At 37.9% G+C, this 18,139-nt stretch overlaps 1 protein-coding gene across 2 annotated transcripts in view; it reads right to left on the bottom strand.

The window, feature by feature from the left end:
• Positions 1-18,139, bottom strand: part of TTBK1 (tau tubulin kinase 1) — a 94,728-nt gene that overhangs the window by 64,869 nt on the left and 11,720 nt on the right. For both annotated transcript variants that reach the window (XM_034427614.3, XM_087887809.1), the window contains exon 3: positions 12,408-12,569. In XM_034427614.3, the coding sequence (XP_034283505.2) occupies positions 12,408-12,515 (108 nt within the window). In that variant the 5' untranslated portion in view covers positions 12,516-12,569. The remainder of the gene's footprint in view (positions 1-12,407; positions 12,570-18,139) is intronic.

The raw sequence follows: 18,139 nt of genomic DNA on the forward strand, positions 1-18,139 counted from the left end.
AGTGGGGATCAGAAAAAATAGATTGAATAAATAATAAATTAATAAATGTAATTTTGATTGCAGATGATCTCCCTAACCAAAGGATAACTATCTATTACATTGCAGAATATGCCTCTGAAGTTCACAGTTTTCTTTTAAGGTTTTTTTTTTTACCTTTGAAAATGTTTGTTTCTATGTTTTTAAATTAATATTTACGCATTTTGCTATTTTTCTAAGCACTTTTTGGAGTACTAAAAATGTATTGGTGTGGGACTGTTTATTTCATTTTCCTTGATTTGATTTAATGATTTATGAAAATGCATACAGTTTTTATAGGTATTTGTTACTTTTAACTGTTTCCTATTTTAAGACGCTAGATATCTAAGAGGAGAAGGATTTCTTAAAATTAGTTTAACCTAAAGCTGATTATTTTTTAATTTTTATTTATTTATTTTAAAAAAAGTATATGAGATTAATTCAGCCAAGCATGGCACTTTCAGGAAATCCTTAACTTGTATTGCTGCCAACTTACTCCTTCAGGGAATGAATGAACGCAGAAAAGAGTCAACTTCTTTGAACTGATAATAAGTAAATGGGAAGTGTTAAAAAATAGAAATAGCATAGTATAAATAGAATACTAGGATTCTTGATTTCAAAGAAAACTAAAGCTGACTGCAATCAAACATATAGCTTTGATTTTTATATAAAAAAGAGATTTTAAATAATTAAATGATTTAAAGGTGTTCAAGATTAGTTGGAATTCCGAAAGAAACTAAACTTTAGCAATTCCAGTGAGGAGATTTTTTAAGCACATTAGAATAAATCAGTGCCTATTCATTTAGTGAAAATCTGAATACCAGAAATGCTCAGAGAGGCAATGAAAAGATGATGATCTTATATGCAGAGAACATGAAGTGGTAGCAATTTTGTCAGAAAAAGTAAACGCTCAGAAAGAACCAAGGATCAAGAATGCTAGGAACAACAAAAGAAACTACTTCAAGTTTGTTATAATAAAAGGAAGAGATTATAAATTTCAAAATTCCCTTCAAATGGAATTGAACTATAATTTCATATATATTAAACAATGTCTGCATTTTTAAAAGAATGTATGCTACAATGGGTGGCAGAGATGCAATCATGACCAAAGTTTCTTGGGACAATTTTTAGATACCACATCAAGATAAACAGACAACTAAACACAAGTTCAAAGCAAATAATTCTATAGAAGAATCCATCTAGGATTAGAAAACAAAACTTGCCATTTTAAATAAACTGAAGATGTTTTGTACAATGTCCACAGTTTAGTTTAGTTATCTTGTGTATCTTCTTAACCTAACTTCACTGCACCGTTTACTTGGGTTTTTTTAAATTATTGCATTTATTTATTTTTTAGCTGCCCAGACCAAAATATTTAATAAATAAGTAAGTATAGTTTATATCTCTATCTCTACATATAAGTACAAAAAATATTTCTTATTACACTAAGTACCTTTACACAGCAGTTCCATTCTTTATAGCAAGTAATAGGTGCCACAAAAAAAAGACCTGACCTACTTTTACTTCTAAGTATTAAGTACAACCAGTGGTGGGATTCAATTTTTTTACTACTGGTTCTCTGGGCATGGCTTGGTGGGCGTGGCATGGCTTGGTGGGCGTGGCTTGGTGGGCGTAGTAGGGAAGGATACTGTAAAATCTCCATTTCCACCTCACTCCAGGGGAAGGTTACTGCAAAATCCCCAGAGAATAGATGGGGGTGGGGCCAGTCAGAGGTGGTATTTACCGGGTCTCCAAACTACTCAAAATTTCCACTACCGGTTCTCCAGAACTGGTCAGAACCTGCTAAATACCACCTCTGAGTAAAACCCATAAATGGCCCGTGATGAGTTAAGTGATGCCGGGTCCTCCCTCTCTCTGGAACATCATTCCCCCAGAGATTAGAATGGCCCCCACTCTAACACTCTTCCGGAAGGCACTGAAGACCTGGTTCTGCCAGCAGGCCTGGGGAACCCAGAGCAGGATGGAGCCCATTAAATGGCTCATGTGATCTGCTCTTGACAGGGAGGGGGGGTGGGAGATGATTTTGTTATATTGTACTATATTAATTTATTTGATTCTTTTTGTTAGTTTTTATTGTTTGAAATGTTTTTATATTCTGTAAGCCGCATGAGTCGCCATGGGTGAATAGGCGTCAATATAAATTCAATCAATCAATCAATGCAATAGAGGCATCATATAAAGCATTCTGCATTGCCAATCTAGGAATAAACACTGTGACCTAAAGTAGATTGAGATTTGTTACATTTTACATTCATTATTTATTTATTTATTTATTTATTATATTTCTATACCGCCTTTCTCCCGTAGGACTCAAGGCGGTGTACAGTCAAGAAAAATATAGACACACAAACATCATAAAATTGCTAATTAAAATTATTACTTAGTTTGGTCAATTAAATAAAACCCAGAATTAGATAACATTTAAAAAATCATTCACATGTTTGTATGTTTAGCCCTGCCTGTTGGAACATCAGGGTCTTGAGGGCACGGCGGAAAGCACGGAGATCAGGGATATTCCGTATCTCCGGGGGCAGTTCATTCCAAAGGGTTGGAGCCCCCACAGAGAAGGCCCTCCCCCTGGGAGTCGCCAGTCGACATAATTTGACTGACAGTACCCTGAGTAGTCCCTCCCTGTGAGAACGAACTGGTCGGTGGGAGGCTATTGGTGGCAAAAGATGGTCTCGTAGGTACCCAGGTCCTAAGCCATGGAGTGCTTTAAAGGTGATAACTAACACCTTGAGTCGCACCCAGAAGACCACCGGGAGCCAGTGCAGCTCGCGTAGGAGAGGTGTTACATGGGCGTAACGAGCTGCGCCCATAATCACCCGTGCGGCTACGTTCTGGACCAGTTGGAGCCTCCGGGTGCTTTTCAAGGGGAGCCCCATGTAGAGAGCATTACAGTAGTCCACATTCATATTCATTTTTCATAGTAAATGTGGTAAGAATAACTAGAGTGCACTAACTATATGAGTACCAAAATCATAAATCCAGCTAAAATGTTTAGGTTTCTTAGTAGTACAAAATGAAATAATTTTGAGTTATTGATTAGAAAATGCTTGTTTGGGAATATAGCAGGGGAAAATAACCACAAATGTAAAACCAGTTGACGGACATGTATAGATAGAACAAAATATTTACTGATAGTTGCTGAGAGAGTACTTTCAGAATAGTAGAAAAAACTGTTCTAAAAAAATTAAAATGATATTCCCTAGCCATTTTTTAAAAATCTCTACTGTCAGCAATGTGAGCATCAAATGCTTAGAAAGCGATTAGAAATTGAAGTGTCATCTTGTTACATGAGAAGAACTAACAGCTCCATTTATCAAAGTACTGGCAGCCTACAGTATTTCAAAGGAGGTTTGACATTTGCATTAACATTTTACTGTTTTGCTATGGAAACTATGCAAGTATTAAAAGGGGAAAAATATCAGCCACAGCCCACCATTATAATTTTGTGCTTGGGGTCATGTCTCTAGGATTCCAGCTATGAAAATCAAGCAACATGCCAAAATGTTTCTGACAACAAGTGAGAAGATTCTGTCCCTGCTGGTCTCTGCAGTTCCATTTTGCCAAATAATTATGCAGTTCAGAGGATTGCTTCCAAGAAATAGGAAATATGTTAGCAAACTAAAAGGTGAGAAGAAACTATTTTACTTTACCAATATTCTACCCCATCAACCTCACTTAAATGATTATTGGAGGAAATGACAGGCAATAGCCCCTAATAGTATCAGACAAATCTAAGCTAGCCAGTAACTTTGGGCCAGTCATTTTCTCTCAACCTGAGGAATGAGGCAATGGGCAAACCACTTCTGAAAAAACCTTGCCAAGAAAAGTGCAGGAACTCATCCAGGCAGTCTACAAGAATCAGAAAAGATTGAACAAAAGAAAAAAAATTACAATATTTCTAGCCAGAAAGCTGCTAAGGGGCCATAAATGTTGTAAGAAAAATTGGCTTGTAGACCTGATATAAGACTTAGCAGGAGAAATGCCACAGAACAGTGAGAATGAACTTGAATTTAAGTTTCGTAGATTTAAAGTTCTTACACACACCTGAAGTTACCTGGTGATCTTAGCAATGAATGTATTTATATCTAAATTTCTGAGGATTGTCAAGATGATCAAATCTTGGGAAGGGAGGAGAGGAAGAAATCTTTACAGATTACCACATCCAAAGTGAGTATTCCACTGGTTACTTTCCACTGTCTTCCTTTGTTCTGTTAATCATTGAGAGATTAAGGGAAGGAAGATTGTATAATGGATCTTTCCTTCCTCATCTTTGGGATCATAGACACAGGAAAATTGGGTGTTCACAATGGATGATAATAGTGATTGTGTGATAGTATTATAGAATTCCAGTTTCAAGTTTTCCAAAAACTTGTAGATTGCTAGTACAGAAAAGTTACACAGAAAATTTAAAAACTGGCAATAATAATATCCCCTACCCAAAGGTAGAGTATCTTTGTGACATTCTTTGCAAGCTTCTTAAGCTAAACAAGGATTTTCCCTTTGGTTATTGAGAAATGTGGAGGTAGTGGAATTAAAAATTATAGCTTTTTCAAATATTGTCAGTCTCCTTAAATAGGAAAATCCTAGCTTCATAACAAATATCAATAAAATGTATATTCAGAAAATAAAGAAAAAAATATATCTTAAGGCCTCAGAAAGGGGATGAGGATTTCTTAATATATAACACTTTTGAGCTTTTCAGTCAAAATTCCCCTTTTCAAGATATTGTTCCCATTATGTTGAAGATAAATTTAAACATGGATAGAGATTAAAGAATCACATTTATATAGTCTAAATCTGGATGTAATTTTATATAGCTAAAGAACAGATTTAAAACAGGATGAAGAAAATCTGCAAATTCTTCCATGGAGTATGCAGCTGAAATCCAGAGTGACATTCAAACTTAGCATCCCAGCCTTCATCACGAATGCCTCACTGCGGTCTTTTCTAGAAAAATTAAAGGAAGTAAAAGCAGAGAGAGAAACTAGCAACTCTATCAAGACTAGATGATTGCTTTATTGGAGGAGCAATATTTAATAGACATAGAATATCTTAGGGTTAATTTGGCTAAATGCATAACTGGTACCATTCCTAAAGACAAAGAAGTCAAGAAAATATTCTTAAATCCTCTCACTAACCTTGAAATAATTTTTCTTGAGAAAAAGGAACACTATAAAGGGGACATACAAAAACCTGTAGTATTCTATTGAAGGTCCGGGAACACAAACAGACTGTTTGTGGGAACTGGGCATTGACAAAAATAAAGCTGACAAAATATAAAAATTATTTAGGGAAACAGATATTTTTAAAAGCTTTATCTGAAGAAATTAGGAAAAGTTCTCTGTAACTAATACATGTGTAATATCTTAAGGTCTGTATATAAGGATGATTGCAGGGGGTGTGTAATATAGGTAGTCCATAGCTCAAAATTTCTGTTGTTAAATGAGGTATTTGTTAAGTGAGTTTTACCCCAATTTAAAACCTTTCTTGTTAAGTGCATCACAGCAGTTGATAAGTTAATAACCCAGTTGTTAAGTGAACTTGGCTTTCCCATGGACTTTGCTTGTCAGAACTGAACTGCTTGTTTGGCAGTTCAGGTCTCACCACCTCAAAGTTGACTCAGCCTTCCATCCTTCCGAGGTTGGTAAAATGAGGACTGTTCTGACCTAGGCTTCCTTAGAAATTAAAAGCACAGACTTAGTCCCGGCAAACTTCTTTAATTCATACGGCTGTAAATTACTTTCATTTACAGTCCGTAAGGCTTGATAAACAGTCTTTCAGAGGAAGGTTATCAACACCCACCTATCTTACGTGGAACGCTGCCAAAGAGCTAATTTCCAGAGGCAGGGCAAGGCCAAACTTAGCACAGAGTCACAAACAGAATTTTCAAATCTTGAATTGGCCAGATGAACTAATTGCTTCCTGCAAAAGCTCACGTCCCGTTCATTTCTCTTTTATGTCTTATGGGAGGGGCTAATCATCTCCAAGCCTTACTCCTAAATCGACCCTGTTTCCTTAATTGTTCCTGTCTCTTGGCAGCTCTGCACATGGGAACAGGCTCACGCTGTTCTTCTGCCTCGCTGATGTCAGACTCCGGAGACTCCGGAGGCAGCAAAGAACCCCCAGATGGCCTTGGCCCCTTCTCTGCCTCCGACTCAGAGTCATTGTCCAAGCTTTCCCCAGACTCCAGGGCTGGCCTACGTTCCTCCCCAACCTCCTCACTGTCCAAATCTGCTGCTAGCTCTGCTGGCCGCTAGCGGGCCACAACAAGGACCCAGATTGTTGGAGGCAATATGCTGACTCTGTAAACCGCTTAGAGAGGGTTGTAAAAGCACTATGAAGTGGTATATAAGTCTAAGTCCTATTGCTATTTCTTTTAATTAATTGAAACTAAGTAGAACAATTAAGGTACCAGGTTAACTGTGAAACTGTGAGTTCTAATCCTGCTTTAGGCATAAAACCAGATGGGGGATCTGGAGTCAGTCATTTTTTCTCAGATCTGGGAAGAAGGCAGTTGCAAACCACTTCCAAAAACCTTGCCGAAGATATTGCAAGGACTAGTCCAGGTAGTTGCCAGGAATCAAAACTGACACAAAGACACACAAACACAGACATAAAGAATAACACATTTCTAAAATTTTAGTAACTATTCAGAAGTTGCATAAGCATTGTATAATATCTTATCCAAAAGATAACAATTTGGAACATGGGTTTGTTAAAAACAGATCATGCCAAATCAATCTTATTTCATTCTTTGATATAGTGACTAAATTAGTAAACCAGTGAAATGCTGTGGACATAGTAAACTTAGATTTCAGTAAGGCATTTGAAAAGTAGACCACAACCTACTTCTTGGTAAGCTAGAAAAATGTGGAATAGACAACATCACCATCAGATGGATTTGTAGCTAGCTGACAAACTATACTCAATGAGTAGTCCTTAATGGTACTACATCCATATGAAGAAAAGTAAGCAGTTGGGTATCACAAGGCTACATCTTAGGCCCAGTAAATGACTTAATTGAGGGAATAGAAGGGGAACTCATCAAATTTGCAGATGACACTAAACTGGCAGGAATAGCCAACACCCCAGAAGACGAGCTCAGGATCCAAAAAGATCTTGACAAACTTGAACGATGGGCCCTATCCAACAAAATGAATTTTAATGTGGACAAAAGTGAAGTTTTACATTTAGGCAGGAAAAATCAAAGGTATAAGTACAGATTAGGCAAAACGTGGCTCAAAAACAGTAACTGTGAAAGGGACCTTGGAGTCCTAGTGGATGACCATTTGAATATCAGCCAGCAGTGTGCAGTAGCCACCATAAAAAACCTAATACAATCCTGAGTTGTATAAACAGAGCATAGAATCAAGATCATGGGAAGTATTAGTTCAGCTTTATAAAAACCTAGTAAGACTACACCTGGAATACTGTAACCAATTTTGGTCACCAAAGTACAAAAAAGATGTTGAGGCTTTGGAAAAAGTTCAGAAAACAGCAACTAAGATGATCAAAGGCCTGGAGACTAAAACATATGAAGAACAGCTGCAGTCTACTCTAAAGAAAAGAAGAATTAGGGGCGACACAATAACAGTATTCCAGTATTTGAGGGGCTGCCACAAAGAAAAGGGGTTCAAATTATTCTACAAAGCACAAGAGGGTGGGGCAAGAAGCAATGATTGGAAACTAACCAAAGAGAGAAGCAACCTGGAATTAAGGAGAAACTTCCTAACAGTTAGGAAAATTAACCAGCGGAAGACCTTGCCTTCAGAAATTGTGGACGCTCCATCACTGAAAATTTTTAAGAATAGACTAGACAGTCACTTATCTGAAATGGTGTAGGTTCTCCTGCTTGAGCAGGGTGCTGGACTAGAAGACCTCCAAGGTCCCTTCCAGCTCTATTCTATTCTACTCTAAACTGCAAAATCATGCAATTGTAACCCTTAAGTGACAACCCAGAAAAGTCTCGCTTGCATAATCCAAGATGCATGGGTCATTGTGTAGGAATCAGTGAGAATCCCAGATAAGGCACACAGAGGTGCCAAAGGAGAGTGGGGGAGAGATCCAACGCATACATGCCAATTGAGAGGGGGGGTGCTATTGTACAGCATCTGAGGGAAGAAGGGAACAGGTGCATGCAAGCACAGGGAGGCCAATGGAAGGAGGGTATAGAAGTGTGTGTGTGAAGGGAAGCCAAGGGAGAAAGCACATCATGGTGCATGTGAAGGGAAGCTGAGATAAAGCAGGGTGTGGCATGGTGTGTATGAAGGGAAGCCAAGGGAAGGAGAGTGTAGGTATACGCAGAGAAGGGAGGCTGAGGGAAGGAGGGCCCAGGTCTGTGTGAATGCAGAGAGGCCAAAGGAAGGAGGGTGTGGTGCAGAAAGATCAGGAGTAACTTACCCTTGTTTGTTTTTTTTTGTTTTGTTTTGTTTTGTGTTTTGTTTTGTTTTGTTACACACACACGAACACACACACCGTATTTTTCGGCATCTAAGACTCTCCAGAGCACATCCGTTTTGGGGGGAGAAACCAAGAAAAAAAAATTCTGCCTCTACCTACCAGCATCCATCAGTATTCATCTGGCTAGCATCCTTGCAGCAAATAGCGAACAGCCTGGTCAGCTTCAGCACATTATTGCAGCCTGATTCAGCATGAACAGCTGATTGGTGGGGAGATCGCCACAGCACATCGCTGCCAATCACCACCGCCTGGAATCGCCCAAAAATGTGATGCACAGAGGCCATCTGATGCACAGAGGCTGAAAACGCGATGTGTAGAGGTGGCGATCAGCAGCAATGTGCTGTGGCGATCCCCGCAGCCTGGAAGAGGTATAAAACAGAGCATTCAGAGGCCAAAAACATGAGGCAGAGAGGCCAAAAACAAGAGGCAGAGGCCAAAAACAAGAGGCACGGAGGCGGCGATGGTTTGTGGCAATCCCTGCAGCTTGGAACAGCTGATTGGGTGTATTCCGGGAGGCTGATCCACCTGCTAATCAGCTGCTCATGCTGAATCAGGGGGAGATAATGTGCTGAAGCTGAAAACGGAGGCAGGGAGGCAGTGATGTGCTGTGGCGATCCCCGCAACCTGGAGCAGGTCTAAAACAGTGTGCAGAGGCTGAAAATGGCTGAAGAGTGGGGGCCAGCAGGTGGGCAGGGCTACATTTGGTGTATAAGATGCACCCAAATTTTCACCCTTTATTAGGGGGAAAAAAGTGTGTCTTATACTTCGAAAAATACGGGTACTTTCTTTTTTATTTCTATTTTCTACATGTTATTTATTGTAATTAAAATCCTTACTAACAATTGTGTGTATATATAAAAACACAAAAGGGAAAAGAAAATGAGCCCTTAAGACCTAGGTCTATCCCTAGAATGTGAGTTAGTGTGGATGACAGCCTCTATGCACACTGCTTGATTGGGTCCAATATATTGGGAATACTTCCAGAAAAAAAATATTAAAGAAACGACAAGACTTACATTTTAATTAAACTATATCATTTTCACATGACCTCTTTGAACATTTTTATAGTGAGCTCACTGAAGACACTAAAGCACCATCTGTCCAACATACCATGGATTATGGTTTGAGAAAATAAATGAATATTCCATCCGGCTACTTTCTACTACTCTACATAGTTTGCCACTGATTATCACCAGCTTCCTTAAGATTTCTCATATTATCCTTAATGATTGATGCCCACTACAAAAAGACTATTAGTTTCAATAAGCTAACCATAGTTCTGAAATTGCCCTGTGATTCTCAGTGATTTGGGTAACAATAATTTTCACATAGACATATAGCACTTAAACTGAACACCGTAGAAAGAATTTTTAGAGATAAGACTACTAAGACAAGCAATGCCAAAGAAGGAGAAAGAGGAAAGGAAGGAAGATTAAAATGTTAAAATAACTCAGATTGGTAAAAAACTGCATCTTCATTAAATTATTGTAGGAAACTACTGTTTTCTAAGCGTATCATTTGTAATAGCAAAGATGCTATATTTAGCACTTCAGTCTTCTCCTGCAAAAATACTATGCTTAATTCAATATGACATTGGATAAATGAATACAACAAAAGCTGGTCTTGCTGACTCCTGCCAAGTCCTTCATAGCAAGCATGAAAACCACATTAGCAATTGACCTCCTCAGTATTCTGAAGCTACACAAATAACCGGGAAGGAAAGCAAAGCAAATCTAGATACAATTACATTGCTGCAGATGAATTGGAAAAATGTCTCGGATATCTGCATCTTAAAATTGAGATATTATGTATAAATGGCATTAGCAGAGAAAGCACAGACATAAGTACTGTAATAGTTGTTATACAGAAACAGATTGTTATATAGAAACAGATTATGAATAATGTACAGAACTAAGCTTTGGCAACAGTTTAGTGGTTGGAGGGGAAATGATGGAATATGCTGAAATACAGTATTGGGGAGAAGTATTCAATGGTGCAATATTTTATTGTTGGTAAAAATAGGTAAAATAATGTTTTAAAGTAATTTGACATAGTGTAAATATCAGGCTGCGGTTATGTTTTACTGTACATAGCTGCAGCCTGATAATTTACAAGCAGCTGTAAATAGATCATGATAAAAAAACCCTCAAAGAATGCCCAGGTAGTGAAACAGTAACGTAAAAGTAATTTCTGCACAAGCCCACTTTTCCCATTTTTCAATGGTGATACTATTTTGTATACTTTTTTCTTCCATTCAACAGTGCCTGAGTCTCAGAGACTACCTGGACAAGTGCCTGCAATTTTCTTGGCAAGGTTTTTCAGAAGTGGTGTGCCACTAACTCTTTCCTAGGGATGAGAGAAAACAACCTAGATTAAGATTACCTAGGTGGCTTTGTGCCTAACGGCAGGACTAGAATTCACCATCTCCTGGTTTCTGATGCCTTAACCACTACACTGCACTGGTTCTATTAAGCAGCTGGAATACTGCATCCAGTTTTCATCACCACATTACAAAAAAGATGTTGAGACTTTGGAAAAAGTCCAAAGAAGAGCAACTAAGATGATTAAGGGCCCAGAGACAAAAACATATGAAGAACGGTTGCAGGATTTGGGTTTGGCCAGTCTAGAGAAACGAAGGACTGGGGGGACATGATAGCAGTAGCCCAGTATTTGAAAGTCTGCCATAAAGAAGAGGGGGTAAACTTATTTTTCAACGCACCAGAGGGCAGACAAGAAACAATGGATGGAAACTAATCAAGGAGAGAAGCAATCTAGAATTAAGGAGAACGTTCCTAACAGCGAGAGCAATTAACCAGTGGAACAACTTGCCATCAGAAGCTGTGGGTACTTTATCACTGGAGGTTTTTAAGAAGAGACTGGAAAGTCACTTGTCTAAAATGGTATAGGGTCTCCTGCTTGAGCAGGGGGTTGGACTAGAAAACCTCGAAGGTCCCTTCCAGCTCTATTCTGATTGATGCTACATTAATGCTCAAGGGCACACGAGTATCCCTAGGCCCCACTGACTAATGGCACCAACCCCTGCTGATGTGAAGATTAATCTTTTTAGAATGTTTCAGAAACAGAAATGGCATTGGCTCCACCTAAGCTTTTCCACCCTAAGCTACTGTCTATTCAGCCTTAGCTTAGTCAGTCTGAGTACATACTATTCAGGTGTGAGAGAATAACTAGGCAAAATAGAAAACATGTAACCATACAACAAAGAACTTAGCTGAATAAGTATAAAACAGCATCACAAAATCTGTTACAAGATAGCAAGGAAAAAGTGACTGCACACCAGATGATCTCCCAGTCCTTGCTGTATCCCTCCAGTTCTAAGATTAACAAAACTTATCTATTTGCATCTACTAAAGCTCACCATTCAAAAGGACTTCATCCAGAACGCATTATATAATAAGAACACCAGCTTACATTTTGTTCTCATAAAGCCTCATTAAAAACATCAGATACCACAGCATCTACCTGCATCTTGTGCAGGATTAAATTCATGTAACATTGTTTGGGAGGACAATAACCCCGGTGAACAAAATGATTATTCAAAGTGAGCAGGGCATGCTATGTTGAATAGGGATTGGATTTTCTGCCCCGTCTCCTACCCCTCAAGTTTGCAAGTTTTTGATTCTTTATATAAATTTTATTAATCCTCTAATAAGCTGTTATGAGTTTCCTGCTTCAAAACAGTGGCAATCCGTGCTGCTGGATTTTGGTGAGGTGGAGATTCTGTGGGCTGCAAAGACAATTTCAGGGTACATGCAGCCCTCAGTCTTTGAGGGTCGCTCACCTTGTATTGAAGACATTGTCTCTACCAGGGTAGCAGCTAATTCAGAGCATAACACAAATCCTTAGATTGGATTGGCAGGATAGAGATACAGGCATACACTCACCACTTTCCAACGGTCCTTTACCACATAGTTAGCCGGCAAAATGTCAACCTGTTCCCCTCCTCCGCTCATGTTTGGTTCGTCTTTGATAGCAGCTGCTAGGCACTGCATCTGCCAGCCAGAAAATAGTTTAGTAGCAGCTCCCAATTTAAATGAGCCATTTATCTAGAAAGAAGAGAAAATGTACACAAAAGGGGATGGGGAAACACAAAAGAGTTAATGCAGATTATAACGGGACAAATAGGTAGCAATCGGCAGTAACGTGTAAAGAAGGTGGCAAACTCACCTCAGGATCGAGCACAGCTTGCAATAAGCCTGGCTGGCTCAAGCAACTGCCCTCTTTAAAAATTCTTCATCTGTCCTCATGCACAAAGGAGCAGAAGCAACCATGCTGTGAGACGCGGCACAAAATTAAAAATAGTGGACAAGGTACTGGCTTTTACCATGCAGGATTTTCAGTGCTCAGGGACAGGAAAACTGAAAGCCAGTAACTCAGTAACTTGGTGGTAACAAGAAGGCCAGCAACAATTCAAGAGCCATAACTATCTTAATAATATGTATGATATTGCAGAATTAACCAGAGATTGATACTTTAAACAACACCTAGCTCAAGACTTGCCAAATACCACACACAGCTGGATTGAAGAAGAGCCAGAGTACTACAGATTGTAAAGTTTTAAAACATTATTTTCATGAGGCAACCATGAAACACATTGACAATGTGTTTTTGATCATCCAAATATATGAGGTTATATTAATAAATAATATACTATAAACAATAATTAAAAGACAGGGTAGTGTGAAAAGTAATGCAATATAATGATTAAGATACTTGATGGGATCCAGGCTCATGTTCTCATGGGAAAGCCTCTCTTGCATATCACGTTCTAATATCCCAAATCTCTCTCTCTCTCTCTCTCTCTCTCTCTCTCTCTCTCTCTCTCTCCATATATATATATATATATATATATATATATATATATATATATATACACACACACACACACACACACACACACACACGCATACATACATACATACCAGTGGTGAAATGTAAAATTTGTTACTATCAGTTCTGTGGGCATGGCTTGGTGGCGGGGGTGATGGTAATGTGACTGGGTGGGCGTTTTACTTTTAAAAGCATTTTTTCTACAACCTCTTCGACCGAAGAGGTTGTAAAAAAATGCTTTTAAAAGGCTCTGACAATCCCAGCTGAGTTCCCTGATCGTCAGAGGCTTTTGTTTTCTTTTAAAAGCATTTTTTTTCTTTTAAAAGAAAAAAAAGCCTCTGACGATCAGACAACTCAGCTGGGATCGTCAGAGCCTTTTAAAAGTATTTTTTTTTTACAACCTCTTCAGCCGAAGAAAAAATGCTTTTAAAAGAAAAAAAAAGCCTCTAATGATCGCGTGGCTCAACTGGGCATGTGGGGGAGCAGGGATTTTTGCTATCAGTTCTCCGAACCACATGCCACCATCTCTACTGGATCGGGTGATCCGGTCCGAACCGGGAACATTTCACCCCTGATATATACACACACATACATACACATATACACACACACACTAAAAAGCAGAGACATCACCCTGCCAACAAAAGTGTGTATAGTCAAGGCTATGGTTTTCCCAGTTGCAATGTATGGCTGTGAAATTTGGACCATAAGAAAGGCTGAGCACCAAAGAATTGAGGGCCTTTGAACTATGGTGCTGGAGAAGACTCCTGCAAGTCCCTTGGACTGCAAGGCAATCAAACCGGTCAGTCTTAGAGGAGATCAACCCTGACTGCTCTTTAGAAGGCCAGATCCTGAAGATGAAACTCAAATACTTTGGCCACCTAATGAGAAGGAAGGGCTCCCTGGAGAAGAGCCTAATGCTGGGAAAGATTGAGGGCAAAAGAAGAAGGGGACGACAGAGAACGAGGTGGCTGGATGGAGTCACTGAAGCAGTAAGCATGAGCTTAAATGAACTCCAGAGGATGGTAGAAGACGAAGACAGGAAGGCCTGGAGGAACCTTGTCCATGGGATCACGATGGGTCAGACACGACTTCGCAACAACAAAAATACATACACACGCACGCGCAAACACACATACATACATATATATATACATATTATATATATGTGTGTGTATATGTATGTATGTATGTGTGTGTGTGTGTGTGTGTGTGTGTATGTATGTATGTATGTATGTATATATATATATATAATGTTTTTCTTTCTTTTTCGTAGGTTTTATGTGTATTTCTCTTTAGCCAGGTTCTACCTACGTAAACCAAGATATTATGCAGCCCTAGTTGAGGCCTTATAAGGCTGAAATAGATCTATCTTAGTCTCCCAATGGGCAGCAGAGGGTCTGCTGGCTGCCAGAAGAAAAAAAAAAAAGCCCAGAAACTAGTGAATTGTGATTTCACTGAACTAGGGCTGCATAATATCTTGGTTTATGTAGGTAGAACCTGGCTAAAGATATATATATATATATATATATATATATATATATATATATATATATATATATATATATATATATATATATATATATATATATATACACGTGATATATTAGCTCTATAATTGAGTGGGAACATGAGCCTGGATCCCATCAAGTATCCATTGTATTGCATTGCTTTTCATGCTACCTTTTTTTAAATTATTGTTTATACCATAGTATATTATTTATTAATATAACCTCATATATTTGGATTATCAAAAACACATTGTCAATGAATAAAGAGAAAAATAGTCTTGCAATGTTACATTTTCCACTCCCAAAATTCACATGTGTTAACAGGTAATATATCTAAAGAGCACTACGACTGCAGCGGATTAAACAGGTAATAAATGTAAAGAGCATTAGGACTACAACAATTTCACTCCAAATCATTTCTTACAGCAAGGTGATATTGTTCTGCCTCATCTGTTTCTTCCTCTATTACATATGTAACTGCATTGAAGAATATTATAAACTTTTGGTGTTTTAAAAAAAAAAAGATGTTAAACTGGATATGCAAAAGAAAAATTATAGGTACTTTCTTCTGATTGTTACAGTTCTCACGTTAATCATAATGTATGGAAGAGTGTATCAAAATACTTTGTCAGCAATAAACAGCCAGAATATAACTGGATAAATAGAATTATTGGTTTCAAATTTTTAAAAAATGCTTTGTTTTTCAATTGGAAAACTAAATATCCTCTATCATATGTGCAGACTCTTTTAGCATGTGGTAATCCCCATTCTTTCAGTGGGGGCAGTTATGGGAGTTAATCAAAAGTAATAGGGAAACTATCATTTGAATGACAGAAACACAGAAACGCATTTCTCCTATTCCTGCTTCTTCTTGGATTGAGATGATAATCCAGAAAGCAAGAATCTACCAGTTCAACCAAATATGTTTGCATTGTTTGGCATGAATGGCTTAAAAAACAGGTTATTTTTATTTAAAAAAATCAGAGCAATTAAGCATATTATGTTTTGAAAATAAATTAACTGAAGAAAGTTAAAACTCTTTACTATAAATGTGCTTTCTGAATTGTTAAAGAAACTCATGAACAATTAACAATGGTAATTATTTTCCATAAATTGAAAGATGTAGGCCAATGCTGCATTTAACTTTCTTTTCAAAATATAATTGTGTAGTATCTTCTTTATGGACTGGAAGAAGGGATGAAAAAGATGCTAGTTATTAATAATGGAGATGGGAATCAGTTCTCCAACTGTCCATCTTCTCATTAAGCTCCCCCAGAATTGCATACTAATTCATGTAGCAACCATAATTTGCTTTGTTTCACTTTGTTTTGTTGTGTTTTACATTGTTTTGTGGATTAATGAACTCCAAAATAGTTATTGTTTATGAGGCCGAATTGTATTAAGTATGTTATCCTAGTTTGCTCACCAACAAGTTAAAATGAAGCGATTGCCTAAAATACAGATTTTTGAAATCTCTAGATTATTGTAATATGTTCCCACAGGACTGCCCTTAATGAACTTTTGGACATTTTAACCTGTGTAGAAATCTACAGTTAATGACAATCAGAGTTTGAGAAATGGCAATTTGGGGATTAAAATTCTCCCACTCACAGTGAAAGCATATATTGAATTTTCCATCATCAATAAGCCAACAGCCATCTTTTTTTCTGTAATTGGTTTCCTAGAAAAACATATAGTAGTAACAAGCAACTTACTGGGGTGCCCAAGCCAGTGGTGGGTTGCTACCAGTTCGCCCCGGATTGGGCAAACCGTAGTGGCGGTGATGGGAGGCTCCGCCCACCCACCCGGACGCTTCTGCGCATGCACAGAAGTGTCACACATGTGCATGAGCGCAGAAGCGTTGCACATGCGCACAAGCGTAGAAGTATCATGCGTGCGCACAAATGCCCACGAGTGAAGGGTTTTGGAACCCACCCCTGGCCCAAGCTCCATTAAAGTCTATAGTCCAAAAGACAGCAAAGCACCAACAAGCTATTTTGCAGCTGACAACTGGAAATGTGAAACTAAAAAAGGAGGGGAGGACTGAATCATAGAAAGCAGTGCCATCAGGAATTTAGCAGTCTGGTTTATAGAGCATTTTACTCCAGTATTGTTTTATTCTACAATAGCTGCCTACTCAATTATTCCAAATGCTGGTTACTACTTTAAACTCTAATCAACATGATATAATTTCCTTCTGCACATAATACAGTAATCACTCTATCAAGCATCTGAAGTGCAACTCTGTAAGATCACATTTACATATGGTAATGTGTAATGGTAGAGGCATTATGATCTTGTTTTTTCTAGTAGAAACATCGGTACTACTGAATCTTCTCCAAGGAACCCTTGTTCCAAGGCTAAACCAAACTAATTTTTAAAGAAAAGAACAAATTAAAAAGAGGTAAAATTCTTCTGATTGAATACCACCCAACTCCCAATGATAATGCCTTGGTAGTTTCCCAATCAATTATTAACTAAGCTTGAATAGTTCAGCTTCTCAGCACAAGTAAGGTCAGCCAAATGCTGCTCATGCGAAGCATAAAACAAAAAAAAAATCTTTTGGAAGTAGCCAATTTCTCTTCTTACTCCTTTTCTGCTTTTCTAATAGCATTATTCTCATATTTTTAATTATTGTGACTCCTTTTCTATAATATGGTTACATCATTTTTACTGTGTTATTGCTGAACTGAGTTTAATATTTGTACGGTAGTTTGCCGTTTCTTGAAATGATTTTGGTACCTGTTTTGTTTTACTTGAAGAGCACAATAAGAAATATTTTTATTCCCAACATAGAAGATACTTGTAAAGCCGAAGTAGTTGCATTTAATTCTGTTTTCCATTGACAAAAAGGGTTAGTAAGCCAACACTAAGAAATAAAAATTTTAAGTTTTTTTTTTTAAAAAAAAATCCCTTTACTGGCTCTGTTGCTTTATGCATTAACTAAATGTTCACATACAAAATCATTCATGAAACTAACTGCAACATGCACTGCACCTTATGAGATTCATAAGCAAAATTACACCAGGGCCTGCTTAATATCTAAACAATAATGTGATTTTATTGTTTTGGGTTTAGCTTGATGTGTAAACTGATTCTTCATATTCTATATGTAAATTAGACAAGCACACCTTGTTCAACAAAATAGTTAAAAATCTGACTTAGCATGCATTTATTAGGCCAAAGTGTTTACTAAACTCTCTCCCTCTTTCACATACACTCCACACATAAACATACAAATTAGGTCTGGCTTGGGCCAACCAAATCTTAGAAGC

This window comes from Pantherophis guttatus, chromosome 1 (assembly GCF_059756535.1).
Source record: "Pantherophis guttatus breed Tessera chromosome 1, ASM5975653v1, whole genome shotgun sequence".
NCBI lineage: Eukaryota > Metazoa > Chordata > Lepidosauria > Squamata > Colubridae > Pantherophis > Pantherophis guttatus.